Genomic DNA, 17,398 nt, shown 5'->3' on the forward strand with positions numbered 1-17,398 from the left:
ATGAACAAAGGAGTAGCTACGTCTAGTTGAAACTAGTTGAAAAGCCTATAACATTAAACTCAGTCATTCTATTACCTCTAACGCATTGTCACTGATTGTATTTTATCTTCTGATTTTTGTTCACTATTAATCATCAAATCCATCAAAAACATAACTTTGATTATTTTTCCTATTGTATGTGGAGTTTCTTTGGTAAGAATTTCAAATATCTTGCAACTGTAGATCTTGCTTTGTTAGTAGAAGTTTTTTCTCAAAGCCTTCAACATCAAGTGTGTTGAGCTTTAAATCACAACTTTATTCACAAGCTCTAAAAAGTCCCCTATTTTACTGCTGATCATGAATGGTATAAATATTTATTTAGAACAGTGATTTCATTTGAAAGACAGTTAGGAATAAAAATATGGGTGAAATCACTCTCCAAAATATTAGAATTTGGTATTTCTTATTAATTTTTGTTTCAAAATGGAAGATATTTTCCTGGTACTACAAGTCATGGTAAAAGTTATGAAATAAAAAAATGTGAAGTTCCTTTATAATCTCACCTTATATAGCTATTTACTATTAATGTTTTAGTATGTTTCCTTCCATTATTTAAAATTATTAATGTATATACATAAGTATTATATATGTGTGTGTGTGTATATATATATATATATATATATATATGAATGCATGTGCTTATTTAACTTAAAGGTATTTCATAGACCCCTTTCCAGGTTAATAAAAAAGTGATAGTTTTGAGAACATAATATTATTTCCACAAAGAACATTACATTTTTGTTTACTATTATAATGTTTCAATAAACTTCTTTGTACTTTAAAAAAAAAAAAAAGAATTCCTTAACTTTGTATGACAATCAGTTGTAATGCTGATTGAATAACTTCTGAGAATAAGAATGCAAAACAACAGTTTTAGCTCATACATGCTCAATAAACTGTGTGTTGATACATGAATAAACGGATGATTGAATGAATAAACTATTTAAAACCATAGAGCACTCAGAAACAAAGCTTGAGGCAAGAGACTAAAGATTCTGTGCTGACACTGACTTGCTCCATGACCTTGAGAAATGTCCTACTTCCTCTCATTTTCAATTTCTTCTTTTTTCTCATTTCTGTTTCTTCATCTTTAAAAAATAGGGGTTTGAAATGTAATGTCTGCCCATGGTCCCTCTCCAGTTCTGAAGGGCTATGATTCAAACAGGATAGGAAACTTTACTGAGGCAATTTGTTTATTTTAATAGAAGAGATGTTGGAACATAAGTCCTTGAGCTTTTAGATCCTATCTTCCTGTGTTGTCTCCTAAGCTTAACAGACTTTTGAAAATTTTCCCAAATGAATTATTTGACCTCATGAAGAATAGATAATGCATTAAAATCCACAATAAAAAGGAGCACGTCTGAAGGAAATGATTCCAACCAATTTTCCAGAAGTGAGACTTAGAAATAGGTCTTTGGGAGGAGAAGAAATTTGAAGCGTTAGCCAATTTGTTACAATGTATAATTTTCAAAGAAGATAATTGACCAATAGCTCCTTGTGTTTTTCAGTTGCTCATTTATTCATTATTTCATTCATTCATACATTCATTCATTCATTCACTCATCCACTCATTCATTCAACAAATGCTTATTGAATGATTGCTATTTGCATAGCAACAGGCCAGGTCAGGATTATAAAGATGAACCTGATGTACTCTGTCCTTAAAGGATTTGTTCTTTAGTATGGATGAAAAGGAATGCATATAATTATTCAGTTGTTATATATCGCATGAAAGAAAGTTACATGAAATTTCTGTAGAAGAAAGATAATTTCAGCAAGTCCACTGACAGGGAAGGGAGGAAAATCAAAGAAATCTTGGAGAAGAAGGTATTTAGCTTGGGTTTAAATATCTGTAGTTCGGGCAAAAGATAATACCTGGCTGAGGAAATGATGTAAACAAAGACTCAAAGGAGCAGGAAATGTAATTGAGTAATTGAGTGTATGAAAGAGAGTAATGCGAAATTCATTTTAAAAGTATAATGTCAGATTGAGAAGGCATTTGAAACCCACACTAAGGGGTCCAGTCTTCATTTTCTAGACAAAAACAAGTCGTCAGAGGTTTCAGAGAAGGGAGATGAAAGAAAACTGCCTCAGGATGGTGACTTCTGAACAAGCATTGTGCATGATGATTGTAAAATGAATTTTGATAGGCAGATGCCCCAAATCAAGGTCTCAAATCAAGGTTTCAAATGCCTTCTCAATCTGACAGTATTCTTTTAAAATGAATTTCCCTTTATTCTCTTTCATATACTCAATTACTCAATTACATTTCCTGCTCCTTTGAGTCTTTGTTTACATCATTTCCTCAGCCAGGTATTAACCCAGAGCTCTCTTTCTTATCCAGGCTGCTGATGTCCTGCTGCAACAGGGAGCTAATGTCAATGTTCAAGATGCAGTTTTTTTTCACTCCATTGCACATTGCAGCATACTATGGACATGAACAGGTAAGTCTGACAGTAGTATTCCCAAAGGCTGTGGGACCTTCCAGGTTTTTGTTGAGCTATCTGTTCTAGCCTCAAAGAAAGAATATTTAAGATATCTTTTGAATTATTTTTGCCATATTCTCATCACCTCCACCCTTAAGGAACTTATAGATCCTTAGAAATACTGCATCTTCCAAGTTACTCATTTTTACTGACTGTCTTAGTACCCAAGGGAGGCAGTGATGTAAGTATACAATCCCAGGAATCAGTCAGCCTGAATTCGAAAAATTCCTAGCTTTGTGACCATGTATGTTATGTCATTTCCCTGATCATCAGTTTCTTCATCTGCATAATAGAGAAAATATTAATAGTATCTAGCTCATAGGATTGCTGATATGATGAGATATTAATTTAAAGTGTTTGGCAAATGCTCAATAACTGTTACTATAATGATGCTAGTGACAGTAACAATAAAACAAATCATGAACACTGTCCCAGCAGGTTAAAAAAAAAAAAGTGTGTTTTAGAAACTGAGTTTCTTCTTTTCTACTGTCTTGGGATGTGGTATACTGCAAATATGTTCAGGTTTTCATTTTCAGAACTTATGTATATCCTAAAAGGGACTTTGCAGGTGTGATCAAATTAAGAATCTTGAGTTGGAGAGATTATCCTAGAATCATCTGGGTGGACCTGATATAATCACAAGGATCCTTTTACTAGGGAGCAGGAAACAGATGTGACAATAGAAGTGAGAAGTTAAAGTGATACAAGAAGGGTCACGACCTAAAGAATGTAAGCAATTAAAATCCCTTTTATGAAGATGGTTTCTAAAGCTAAGAAGGAAGCCCCTGCCCCTCCCAAAGCCAAAGCCAAAGCAAAGGCTTTGAAGGCCAAAAGAGTGGTGCTGAAAGGTGTCCACAATCACATAAAAAAGATCTACACATCACCTACATTCTTTTTTTTTCATTTATTTATTTTCAGCATAACAGTATCATTATTTTTTCACTACACCCAGTGCTCTATGCAATCCGTGCCCTCTATAATGCCCACCACCTGGTACCCTGACCTCCCACCCCCCCGCCACTTCAAACCCCTCAGATTGTTTTTCAGAGTCCATAGTCTCTCATGATTCACCTCCCCTTCCAATTTACCCCAACCCCCTTCTCTCTAACTCCCCATGTCCTCCATGCTTTTGGTTATGCTCCACAAATAAGTGAAAACATATGATAACTGACTCTCTCTGCTTGACTTATTTCACTCAGCATAATCTCTTCCAGTCCCGTCCATGTTGATACAAAAGTTGGGTATTCATCCTTTCTGATGGAGGCATAATACTCCATAGTGTATATGGACCACATCTTCATTATCCATTCATCCGTTGAATGGCATCTTAGTTCTTTCCACAGTTTGGCGACCATGGCCATTGCTGCTATAAACATTGGGGTACAGATGGCCCTTCTTTTCACTACATCTGTATCTTTGGGGTAAATACCCAGGAGTGCAATGGCAGGGTCATAGGAAAGTTCTATTTTTAATTTCTTGAGGAATCTCCACACTGTTCTCCAAAGAGGCTGCACCAACTTGCATTCCCACCACCATTCTGACAACCCAAGACTGCATCTCGGAAGGAAGCCCAAATACCCTCAAAAAAGCACCCCCAGGAGAAAGGAGCCTGATCACTATGCCATCATCAAGTTCCCCCTGACTACTGAGTCAGCCATGAAGAAAATAGGAGACAACAACACGCTTGTGTTCATTGTGGATATCAAGGCCAACAAGCACCAGATCAAACAGGCTGTGATGAAGCTCTATGACATTGACATGGCCAAGGTCAACACCTTGATCAGACCTGGTGGAAAGAAGAAGTCATATGTTCAACTGGCCCCTGACTATGATGCTTTTGGTGTTGCCAACAAAATTGGGATCATCTAAACTGAGTCCAGCTGGCTAAATCTAAACAGTTGTTTTCATCATTAAAAAAGAAAGAAAAAAAGGATGTATGCAACCTATAGAAGCTGAAAAAGTGAGGAAATGAAAGCCTCCAAAGAGACTGAAGCCTGCCAATACCTTGATTTTAGATTTCTAACCTCCAAAGCTTTAAGAGAATAACCTGTGCTACTTGAATCCAATAATTTGGTGGCAGTTTACAACAATGGGAAACTAATACATGGACTAACCTAGACAATTATTTTTATAAATCACTATATGGCTTTAAATATAATTTGATTTAAATACATAATTATTTATAAAGTAATTAATTATCCAATATCAAGCATGTTGTAATAAAGTAATACTATATAGAGAGAATGTTTTAACTGGAAAGTGTGTCTTCGTTCAATGAGTAGTTTTACTTGACCTTCAGGACATCCTGATGAACTTAATAAGTTACAGTATGAGTAATCTTATACCCAGGGATAAGCCTTTTATGTGGATTATTCTTTTTGGTAATTTTTCCAAAATCCTAAAATTAGTTGTTATTTGCATCTTCCTGTCGATGAGATACATGAACTCACTTAGGTCAGGTGGCATGCCAGAGTCACACAGCTGGTTAGAAGAGCTTAAATATATATTCACACCTGTCTGATCCCAAAGTCCAAAGTTATTTTTTGTACTTAAGAGCTGCTGCTGCTGCTTCTTCCATCAGTGAAACAAATAAAAAAGTCCAGGAAATTTGCTTAAATTCAAAGCCAGGTGCTCTAACTCCACAGTCCATTGATTTTATAAATTTGTAACAACTTTCTTGAGATATACTTCATCAATTTAAATTGTACAACTCAGTGATTTTTAGTATATTCAAAGTGTACAACCATCACAACAATTAATTGAACAAAGTTATTACCCACAGAAGCAACCTTGTGCATATTAGCTCTTCCAACTTCTTCCCCACCTCTCTCTTCTGCCTGAAGAAAATACTAATATACTTTCCATTTCTATAGATTTACCTATTCTGGAGACCTCCTATACATAGAGTCATGCAACATATGGTCCTTTGTGACTGACTTCTTTCACTTAGCATAGTGTTTTTAAGTCTCATTAACTTTATAAAATGTATCAGTACCTCCTTGCTTTTTAGTGGAGAGTACTACTTTGTTGTATGAATATGCCACATTTATTTTTTCATTCATCAATTGATGGATGTGGATTTTTTTTTCCCACTTTTTGGCTATTTTGAACAATGCTGCCTTGAACATTCAGGTTTGTTTGTTTGTTTGTTTGTTTGTTTTAATTCAAGTATAATTAACATATACTGTTATGTTCCTTTCAGATGTATGATATAATGATTCAACAATTCTATACATTTCTCAATGCTTATCAAAATAAGTGTACTCTTAATCCCCTTTATCTATTTCACCCATTCCTTCCCTACCTCATGTACAAGTTTTGATACACACATCTGTTTGCATTTCTCTTGGGTACTTCTAGGGGTAGAATTGATGTCTTATATGGTAACACCATGTTTAACATCTTATGGAATGGCCAAACTTTTCCAAAGAGGTAGATGCCTAATGATTTAAAAACTACATTATGTTCAGGAAAAAAAAGCATACATAACATGGGCCCAGGATTGAGTCCATTGATTTTTAACCTTAACATATTGAAAGACAAAATTTTTGTGTGCGACTTTCAAACATCGCCATTTAGCTAGCCTTAAGAAACCAAATAGAACTAAACAGAAATGAACATGTAATTTGATAATTAAAACTTAACTGTTCTTTTGAAATCCTTTTTTCACTCTTCCTCACTTTATATCTCTAGATCTCTAGTCTTACTCAAGTATGGAGTAAAATTATACCTTTTTGCCTTTGTAGAGGTCATGCCATTGTACTGCCTGAGGATTCCAAGTTAAAAAATCAAACTTATTTGTGTTGCTGTGCTCTTCTAGTCATTGTGCCTTTATTTCTTTGCTAGCTAGCATATGCTTGGACACTCTCAGATCCGTGAAGCGTGACCTATAGCTAGGAAAGATTTCTCATTTCATTTGATGTGCTGCTCAGAGTGCACTGGAGTGTACTGGAGAGCTGGGCACTGAAAATGCTTCAGAAAGTACAGGGTCGAAAAGCTCAGATGATGAAAAAATTCCATACTTTTCTGACTGTAGGCACAGACTGGATGTACACAATGCATGTTATTTGTAGAGTCATCCTCTTTGGTGATTAACCTCCTCACCCACTGAAACATAAAGAGCTTCTGTGCATGTTGGGTGGAGAGCTAAATTTGTTTACTTTCCCTGGATATATAGTCACAGTCTTATAAAATTATGCTAAAATGTGGATGGCCTTTTTATGATAAGGGACTCACTTTCGGTGTGCGAAGACAGCACATAAGTAATTTATGGATGCTATTGTCATTTGCTAAAATATGCTGACAGGAGAATGGTACATTCAATATATAAATGTGCCTAATGTTCCATGTTCCTTGCCATTTGTTTATTTACTTGTTTTTAAGTGGAAGAGTAGATGTTTTGTACCAAGAGCAATATTTCCTAGCTATATAATAATAGTGCTTAATAGACAATCGATTTCAAAGATAGTTTAAAGCTGTCCATTATAAAGTCACATAACCAGAATTTATGGAGTCTTTGTAAGTGGAAATATCTGCTTAGGAATGCACAGCTCTTGAAACTAACTTTTACTGTTCCAATTTTTTCTGAATTAAGTATTGGCCTGCCCATTAGCTAACAAATAAATGGATAAAATATGCATGTTCCACATTGGTGCTACCACTTCTGCTAACATTTTATTGAGTGCCAGGCACTTTTCTAAGTGTTTGACATGTGATAACTTATTTAATCTTTGTAACAACCCTATGAAGTGGAGCTATTGTGATTCCCATCTTAGTAATGAAGAAACTGAAATTTTGAAAGGTCAAATAATTTTTAAAGGTGATAAAGCCTAACTTCAGTACCCTTGTTCTCTACCTAACATACTCAAGATGAAGTTTCCCACATCCCACACAGCTAATTTTTGCCTAGAATTTCCACCAAATATGTACCATATAGTTGAGATGTTTATTTGCTACCACATAGAAATTCAAAATAGTTTTAGAGTTTGAATTCACTTTTATGCTAACACCTCAGTGGTCATGAGGTCAGTTGAGGGTTCCTCCCATAAGGGTTATTTTGATGGCACAAATTCATTCTTATTTACCTCTCAGTATCGTCGTATTGACTTTTGAAATAGCCAGGAGACAATGTCAAATTTATAGAAGTTATCTGGAAGGTTATAAGTGAATAGGTAAATAATTTAAAGAAATCTTGTAAATTATCTGAAACAATCCCTGGAAGACTCCTAAGTTGTTTAATACTTCATCTTTCTCTCCCTTTGAATGTGGATCTCAGCTAATTGAGGAAGATGCTGCAAGCAAGTGCATCTATCTCCCCTTTACTCACAAATCCAGAAAAGAACCCAGAACTCCAGTAGCAAGATAACCATATGTAACCCATTATGCATGGAGTTGTTGTGAAAATCAAGAAGCAAGTAAACACTGCTGGCTCTGGCCGGAAAAAGACTTTGGAAAAGATGGTTCAGGGAAGATTATGGGTGACTCTAGGGAAAATTATTTATGCACAATGAAGAACTAACCCTGAAATTGCTCTGATTTTAGACTTCTTGTTACGTGATGGAATAATAAATTATTTGTTGCTTAGGCCAATTGAGTTAGGATTTTCTGGTAAAAATAATCTAAGACAAAGCTTTAATGATATGTCTTCTTTCATATTTTTTGAAAGCTTTGCATTATCGTTTGACTTTGGTACTAATTTTAAATGAATGGATTCTTTAGGTAACTCGCCTTCTTTTGAAATTTGGTGCTGATGTAAATGTAAGTGGTGAAGTTGGAGACAGGCCCCTCCACCTAGCATCTGCAAAAGGATTCTTTAATATTACAAAACTCTTGATGGAAGAAGGCAGCAAAGCAGATGGTAAGATTATATGTTTAGAAGACATTTGCTTTTTTTTTTTTTTTACTTTATGTGTATTTTTTATTTGCACTTTCCTTATTTATTAGAGAATACTCTTGAAGCTGATTAATTGCATATACTAATTTATTCCATAAATTATAATTTATTATTTTAATGTAATAACTAAATGTATATGTCATCATCATTTTATATACACTTTAGTTCAACTCTTAACATATTAGATGCTTCAATAAAAGTAAGTAGTTCCATTAGATAAATCATTCTCATTTTGCTATTTTTCACTAATCCTGTTTTTAATTGAGGCAAAATTTCGTATAGCAAAATTCTCAAATCTTAAGTAAATGTTGACTTAAGTGAATATTTACTATCCATGGAAACCCACCCAGATCAAGATATTGAATATTTTCATTTGGAAAATTGAACTCTGGAACATTCATTTGTGCCCTCTTCTCAGTAAATATCTTTAACCACAAAAGTTAATCAATATTCTGGCTTCTATTGCCATAGGTTAGTTTTTTTTCTGTTCTTGGAGTTCAATACAATTTAGTATTGCCTTCTTTTGACTGATAGTATTATTGTAGCTTTTATCCATGTTTTTGCACGAATAATAATTTGTATTTTTTATTGCTAAAGTTGTATGAATATTCCTCAATTTGATTATCCATCATCCTCCCAATGAATGCTTGAATGTTTCTAGTGTTTGGCTTTTATGAATGTGTAGATGCCAGAAACATTCAATTCTTTTATGTTAACATGTATACTAATCTCCCTTGGGGTGAATATATATATGTATGTGTGTATATGTGTGTGTGTGTGTGTCTGTGTTTGTGTATATATATATATATACATATATATTTGCTATATGCATATGTTTTACTTTATAGGAAATTAGAAGAAGTTTTCTTAAGTGTTTGTACTATTTTTACTCCCGCAGCAATGTATGAGAGTTCCAGTTGCTCCCTGTATCCTCCGCAATATTTGATATTACAATTATTTTTAGTGAAACAGTGTGATCAGGCTGAGAGAAAAAAAAAAGCTTTAGGACATACAGAAAGATTTTAGGATATGGTTAATAGAATAGAATTTCCCACAACTTTTAATTTTCTTAATTATAAGATGAATTTTGGAAAATCAATTAAAAGTACAATGTTGAAAAAAGTTATTTCTTTCTCTTTTTCTCTTCCTTACAAACTTTATTTTCTGACACGAATTCACTCAGAGTTACATCTTGTCATTAAATTCTCTCAGGCACATCCAACATTCTTCCATTGACCCCCAAGAGACCTAATTAAAAACCCAGCTGTAAGAGCTGCTAGCCTTTGCAGCAGAAACTATGCACATTTACAAAAGGACAAGGTTGTCAAAGCTCTCAAATGCCAGTGCCTTGGTCCAAAATTGAGATCAATATTCAGTTAATAAAACTAATCAATGTTTTCACCTACACATAAGGAAAAGGTAAAGCCTTCCAGAGATACATATGGGAAGAGGCTTAGGCAGTTTCCATGTCGGAAAAAGGGCTATTTTACTTTCTGGTGTCATTTTCTATGAGCCAGTATGCAATAACTGAGGTATTTTTGTCTATAGCATTATCATAAATAAACTGTGTTTACAGGATACAAGAAATACTGTTCCTTAGACCTTGTTTAAGCAGTCTCTTTGATTTTGTTGGTTTACAATAGGCAAAGGTACACCTGTATGAACCACTGAACACATAATTGTGTTTTTGAAACTGCCTCGCTCTTCCAGAGGGCCAGAAAGAGCTCACTTTTTTTTCCTTTTATTATCGATGCCAACCTCAGCTTTTTATTCCTCTGTGCAACTCTAAAGCTCAGTGGTGTCAAAATGAGTATCATTGATCAGCATGTCTTCAGAATCAAAGTTCTCTTCTACAAAAGGCATTGAAATGTATACTGCACCTGTCTTCCCCCTACATGCCAGCATCATATGATGTAATTTTCAACCCTTTCTTTCTGATTCACATAAGCTCTACATGCTTTCTACTCAATCATTTAAAATATCAAGAGACAGCATGACTCAGAATTTTATGTATTTTTATTTCCTTCTAATACACACTTGATATTTAAGTTCCTTTTGTACTTCAACCAATCGCAAAGAATAAACCAGATCTGTTATGCTACTGGACACCATACTAGATTTATTATTAGCCAGTTCATTTATTCCAAAGTGTAGCTAAGCCTCCAGATGATTTATTTTAGATCTGACCCTTGCCTGTGGTAAATGGACATAGGAGGAAGAGTGAATTAATGACCCCAAAAGGGACACAATTCAAAATCTGGTATTTACAGTATGTCTCCATGGTAACAGAATGTCACAAATGAAAATAAATTTAGCCTACAAAATTAGCCAAAATGTAATTCTGAAAGCAACCATTTCAGTTAAGCATGTTTGGGAGGCTGACCTATTCAGTCACATATGTTTCAAGTCTCTAGTCTTCTTTGTACCACATAGAAAAATGAAAAAGGAGAAATGTAATGCTTATTGGATGAGATTGAAAAGGTCAAAATATTGCTGGACCCCATAACAAGAAAGTAGTGATCGAGCCTTCATAACTTATCATTTTAATAAAGTTAAAAATGGAAAATTTTTAATTCAGGATTTATTAATTTTTTGTCATCTGACTAGTAAGAACTACAGTTCCTTTTACATAGAACTGGATATTATATAAAGTCACAAAAATTTCTAAGACTTAGCCAGGAAGAGGAAGTATTTTATTTCTAAAACTCTATCTTGTCAGAGCTACTACACAGATTTGTTATTGAAAATGTATTTAAGACACACTTGGAAGTTGTTTTAGAAAGCTAATGGGAAGTACATAACATTGCTGGGTTACTGTGGGAATTTTTACTTAATCATTTTTTTTTTAAGATTTTATTTATTTATTTGAGAGTGAGAGAAAGCAAAGAAGGGGGAGGATCAGAGACAGACGCAGACTCCCCGCTGAGCAGGGGCCCGATGCGGGACTCTATCCCAGGACTCCAGGATCATGATGTGAGCTGAAGGCAGTTGCTTAACCAATTCCACCACCCAGGCGTCCTACTTTATCTTTAAGATCAATAAGCAGAGATAAGCAAGTAGTATCCATCCACTCACCCATTCGCTTAATCTTTCTTTCAAAAAACATTACTGAACACAAACGCTTTTCAAAGCAGAGGACTAGGCACTAAATACTCTCCTAAGAATGACTTACATCTATTTCTTTGATTGAAATTCTTCTTTATTTAACTCTCAGTAAAATGCAAAATTAGAGCAAATAGAATACCATTCATACATTCAGTTTCCCTCAGATAAGATATAATAATATATACTTTTTTTTGGTCACTACACATTAATCCAAGACAAATCTAAGTAGAAAACAATGGCTGAAGCAGAAATAGAGATGTGTATATATAACTCTATGTCTGATCCTGATCTCACCTGGCTTGTCCCTTCAGTTGGTATTTATATCTTCTTTGATGAGAAGAATGTCTAGGCCACTGCAGGTAATTCACCAAGTAGATAATCTACTTTGAAGTTTATTGACTGGAGCAGAAAAAAATAATGTTGGGTGGGGCCAGGGAGAGCCAAAAGGCAAGCTATGAATTAATGGAAGATTGTGCTGCGTTCTGCTTTACAATGTTCCCTCTGGACCTCAAGAACTCTTACGTGACCTCCAGTTGCCCTGGACTCCCTACTGTTCTAAAGCATTCACTCATAGTATTGACTTTCCCTAGCTTCCAACAGAATGTGAACAAAGGAGAAGTATCATAAAAAGAAAGATAATCAAAATAACCAGGAACATTCTTCTGAAGGAAGGATGTCCTTCTTAGCCACTCATTAATAAAAAAGATTCAAAGATTTATTTTTCAATAACAGCCTTGGGAGGAAAAGTTCAATGACTTTGTTAAAGATTTCCCTTTGGCTTAGATCTTGCAGGACAATAAAATAAAAATCATTGTCTACAAATATAGCAGTGACAAGGCCTGTGTTCATTAAATGTTAAGTGATGGTTGTAACAACAGTAATAATAAACTACTTGTGCATTTTTCAAAATTAACTATTACCTTCCCTTTTTTTTTCTTTCCTACATATCTCTTACTTATTTTTCTTCAATTCTTTTGATTCTATGAAAAATTCTTATTATAGATACATATAAGAATGAGAATAAGTGGGTTTGTTAAAGACTGTTATTTTCTATTTTGAATTCTATTTTCTATACATATTAACAAACCAATCAAATACAATAAATAACTATAGAACAGATATTTCAATTATTTTAGTTTTAAAAATTAAGCACTAAAGCAGATCCAGAATTTAGCATCTTGGTGTTCAGTTATTACTTCTGGCCTAAAATTATTGAATATTCAATGAGATTGCAGGTTATTTGAGGGTATAGATTCTATATATTTATAGCATATTTTCCTTGACATTTAGCAGGTTTCTAGGAGGGAAATTAGTAGAAAAGAAGAATAGACACTTTCATTAAATGTCTAATATGTGGCAGGCACCATGCTAGGTACTTTCTGGTCATGATCTCGTTTGATCTTTTCAGCAACCCTGCAACAGTACTGTTATTATATCCATTGTAATTAATAATTAATCAGTATCTCCAACACTTCAAGTACTTGGCATACAATGATCATTTTATACTTGTTGAGGAATGAGTATATATCAATCAGGTGTTCTTAATCTTTAAGCACTGGAAACTAACTCTTGCTAATTTAAGCAGAAAAGGAATATATTAAAGGATATCAGTCAGAGCACAGAATCTTCCCCAGGACAGGATGGAAAGCCAGGTTTGGAATTCGCACAGTGAGGATCAATGTCCATAATCACAGCCCCAAAGGAGTCCTTTGAAAACACATTGCTACTGCTAGGCTCACATGCCTACACTTGTTCTTCTGGCACCAGCCATGTAGGGCACTGAGTCTGTGAGTGGAATCACTACCACTGGAAGCTGGATGGAGCTACATTGCCAAGATAGATTAGGTTCTGCTTTTCTGTGTCTCGTCAGCTCTGATGTCAGAGTCTGACATAATGTGTTGATTGGAGGATCTCATAGATAAGTGTCCAAACCAGGGTGCTGTTGAAAGTGAAGGGGTCACTATGAAAAACTATGCTAGGATAAAGCCTAAACAGGGAGATGTGGCCACTCTCTGCCAGTCCTGTGCTCTCACTGCAAAGGAAGCTTGGAGTGCATATTTTCAGCTCCTATGATTAAACATGGTCTTGGCCTCTAGTCAGTAGTCTTGGTATAGGGAATTCCCCAAATGTCCAAAGGGGTCATGAGGCTGGCTGAGCCAAGGAGAGGACAGATGCCCACTACTGAGGGAACAACTGGATGTTAAATAACTGTCTAAGGAAATATAATTAATGAGGTCTGCCTCACTCTAGAGCTTGTATTTTCATTATGCCATGCTGTTTATCCTGGAGTATGATAATTCTCAGTCAAGGGTACACTCCTAAATAATGTTGTAAACATACACAGTGCTAGACCCCGCCCTGACCTGTTGAACCAAAATATCTGGGAATGGTGCTTTAGCCAAGAACTGTAATTTTTTACATCTTACAGGAGAAGAAAAAAAAATAATTTAGAAGGAGATCCTTGTGGAAATAAGGCCATGAGGATCTTTTGGATGCTTATTAGTTTCCTGAACTATTACATTGTGCAAGGTAGATTTGATTAGATGCATTCCATAGAATTTATGGAAGCTAGAAGAAAGCCTGTTTAATGTGGCAATGGGCAATAGAACAGAATTATAACTTTTTAAATTGGATGCACTTAATTTCCTTTATTATTATCATTAATTGGCAATTTCCAGGAGTCTCTCAGGCACTTAGAAAAGTTCTTGACACATGAGAAACCTGAGACACCGAGGACTCCAGATAACCTCCTTTTCTTTTCTTGTTGATGACAGTGAATGCCCAGGACAATGAAGACCATGTCCCACTCCATTTCTGTTCTCGCTTTGGACACCATGATATAGTGAAGTTCCTGCTCCAGAGTGATAGCGAAGTTCAGCCACATGTTGTTAATATCTATGGAGATACCCCTTTGCACCTGTGAGTAATATAAACCATTCCATGTGTCCTTCAGCTGGACCACATGTACCTTCTTACTATTATCAAGATATTTTATTTTACTCTAGGGCATGCTACAATGGCAAATTTGACGTTGCCAAGGAAATCATTCAAATATCAGGAACTGAAAGCCTGACTAAAGAAAACATCTTCAGTGAAACAGCTTTCCACAGGTAAAAGGATGTTTGAGTTCAATAGCCACTAAGGGTAGCTGGTACCCTTAGGCACCTGAAGTTGTGTACAAAAAGGGAGAATGGATAGTGACAGATGTTGCAATCAGAGAGCAAGAGCAGAGGGTGGGCAGAGGACAAGGAGTCCAGGCTAGATGCACGGAAGAAAAGGTAGAGGCAGATGCTGCAGTCAGTACAACAGATGGGGGCTGGAACCAGATGCTGCATTCCTGGCAGCAGCCACAAAGACAGGGTCTGATGTTGTCAAGGCAACAGGCATATCAACATCTGTAAGCATATTGCTTCTATTCCACTTCACTCTGCAGAAAGCTGCCAAAAGGAGCAGTGCCCATAATCCTCCTCCGACAAGAATCTCATTACCAGAATTCATCAGCATCAAATGTGACACATTTTCCCTTACCACTTATACCTTATGTGCAAATGTATCTACCTATCTAAGACATCCATCTGTCAGCCTGTAAAAGCCTAGTCAGGGTGGCCACTGAGATACCTAAGAAGGCATTAACTCCTTTCTAGGAATGCATGAGAGTCCTTTAAAGTGTGCTCTAGAGAAGGAAGAAAAAGTCTGCTAAAAATTCAGAACCATAGCTCCCTAAAATATCCAAAAGTAAGGCAGATGTCTTATAAAATTTGAAACCTTCATTTTTAACAATGAGTTACTATTTTGCTATAAAAATAAAAACATAGTACTTTGAATTTAATAAACCCTGACTATAAGATCATTTACCTACACATTATAAATTTCTTGGCTAGTTTGCAACTTCTAAAAAATGTATTTGAGACTAATATGTTATTTACATAGTGTTTGTATTATACTGGTGACTAATAGAAATGAGGAGACTTTTTTTTCATACTGAAGTAGTATTAAGCTTATGTTTCCTGATAAGTCATCAGTCTGCCCAATATGGCTTAGATGCTCGGATTTTTATCAGGAAAAATAAAAAAAAACATAAAAAACAAAACAAAACAAACAAACAAAAAACCAGCCAAAAGGGAGTTGAAGAAAACTACTATTTATGTAGTAGTGAATATATGCCAGATGATTTGCACCCATTATCTCCTTTAGTCCTTATAACCATTTAATGAAGTAGGATTTATTATTCCTCTTTTGAAGATGAGAAACTGGGGCACAGAGAAGCTAAGTAACTTGCCAAAGAGTCTAGGACTAGGAAATCACGTATTAAATACCCACCTGAATCCAAATTCTGTGCTTTTTATATATCTTCATGTTCTAGTACCAAAATATTTTGTCTGTGTTCTACATGCTCTGTAATAGAACAGATGCAAGAACTCTTTAGATCATGCTTTCAGTCAAAATGGGTCAGTGGAATTTCTCCCCAAGGGGATAATTGGCAGAACTGATATAAATGGTTACGGGTGTCCTTTTTCCCCATTAGGTCATGCTTGTTAAGGCTGACACCTCAGGCTAGTTTTCAAATCATTTTGCTACTCTGTGCACATAAATTGGAACCAACTATAATCAAAGGATGATTGTCACCTCCAGAACAGTCTATATGACTAGTTTAGTGAAGTGAGTTGAAAGTATATATCCAGTCGTTTTATTTTGTATAAGCCTGTGGCTACTAGGAATAACATATTAATATTTTATTCTATTCACTTAAGCACATATTTATAAAAGAAACTCCTTTTACATTAGGAGTTCACTCTGGTTCTGAAATTTTTATGTAAAAGTTACAATGCCTTGCACTCAATAGAAAGCACTGAATACATTTCTGTTATCATTTTCATATGTATATATTCATGTACACATATATATGTACACACACATATATGTGTGTGCATAAATATGTATATATATACATATATATATTCAGAACTCATTAATTCCTGTAAATGGTTGCTTTGAAAAGAATCAATGAGGCAGTTCCGACAATGGAACATTAAGAGTGTTCCCTCCTTAAAGCAACTCTATTGTAAGGTATCAAGGTAATCAGAGCCGTAGCCATTATCATAACACAATATGATAAGTGCCATAAGTCTAAAATGACAAAGAAAGAGTAGAGATGGCAATGAACTCAGCCTTTGGTTCATGAGACTTCATAGATGAAACAACAGTTTAGCTAGATGAATAATATATTTCTTTAAGGAAAATAATGACATTTTATTAAAGAAAAAAGATTGCCAAGGTCACCCCAAGAAGTGGAAATATTAAGACCCAATGAACTACCTATTCTAAAACCAAGTTTGGAAGGAAAAACACACTGTTTATCTGTATTGTTCTACAAAATTCAGTACTTCTCTTCCAAAATACATGACACTGGTCATGCATAAGTTTTTCCCACACCAAAAAATTCTCCAATTTTCTGTAAGTATGTGTCTCCAACTTTCCGTAAGCATGTGTCCTACAATTCAATTCAATTCTGATACCATCTACCAGGAGTTAGTATTAGACCCCATAGGCTAATGGCTCAGTCCCACAAACTGCCCCCCTGCCATTTCAGATGCCAATCACAAGTCCAGGTGTCACCTAAGTCTCTCAGGACCCTTCTGAGTTCCCCCATTCCATTGTCCTGCAGAATGCCTAGGTCTTGTAGCTAAACATGCATGAAAGTCCTGCAATACTTTTCCTCCTTTTATGAAAAAGAATATCATGGAAAATATTTAATAATCAGATACTCGAAATTTTATACAACTTCTTATCTTGAAAGACCAGATTTGGGAATCTCAGGATTATATTGCTACATGTGCTTATATTTTTTTTTAATTTTTTTTTAAGATTTTATTTA

General features: G+C 35.1%; 1 protein-coding gene across 1 annotated transcript in view; it reads left to right on the top strand.

The window, feature by feature from the left end:
• TNNI3K (TNNI3 interacting kinase) overlaps positions 1-17,398 on the top strand; it is a 318,208-nt gene that overhangs the window by 114,567 nt on the left and 186,243 nt on the right. Inside the window, 5 exon segments of the mRNA XM_059375142.1 lie at positions 2,384-2,437; positions 2,439-2,483; positions 8,244-8,382; positions 14,298-14,442; positions 14,529-14,633. Of these exon segments, the coding sequence (XP_059231125.1) occupies positions 2,384-2,437; positions 2,439-2,483; positions 8,244-8,382; positions 14,298-14,442; positions 14,529-14,633 (488 nt within the window).

This window comes from Mustela nigripes, chromosome 14, assembly GCF_022355385.1.
Source record: "Mustela nigripes isolate SB6536 chromosome 14, MUSNIG.SB6536, whole genome shotgun sequence".
NCBI classification, from domain to species: domain Eukaryota; kingdom Metazoa; phylum Chordata; class Mammalia; order Carnivora; family Mustelidae; genus Mustela; species Mustela nigripes.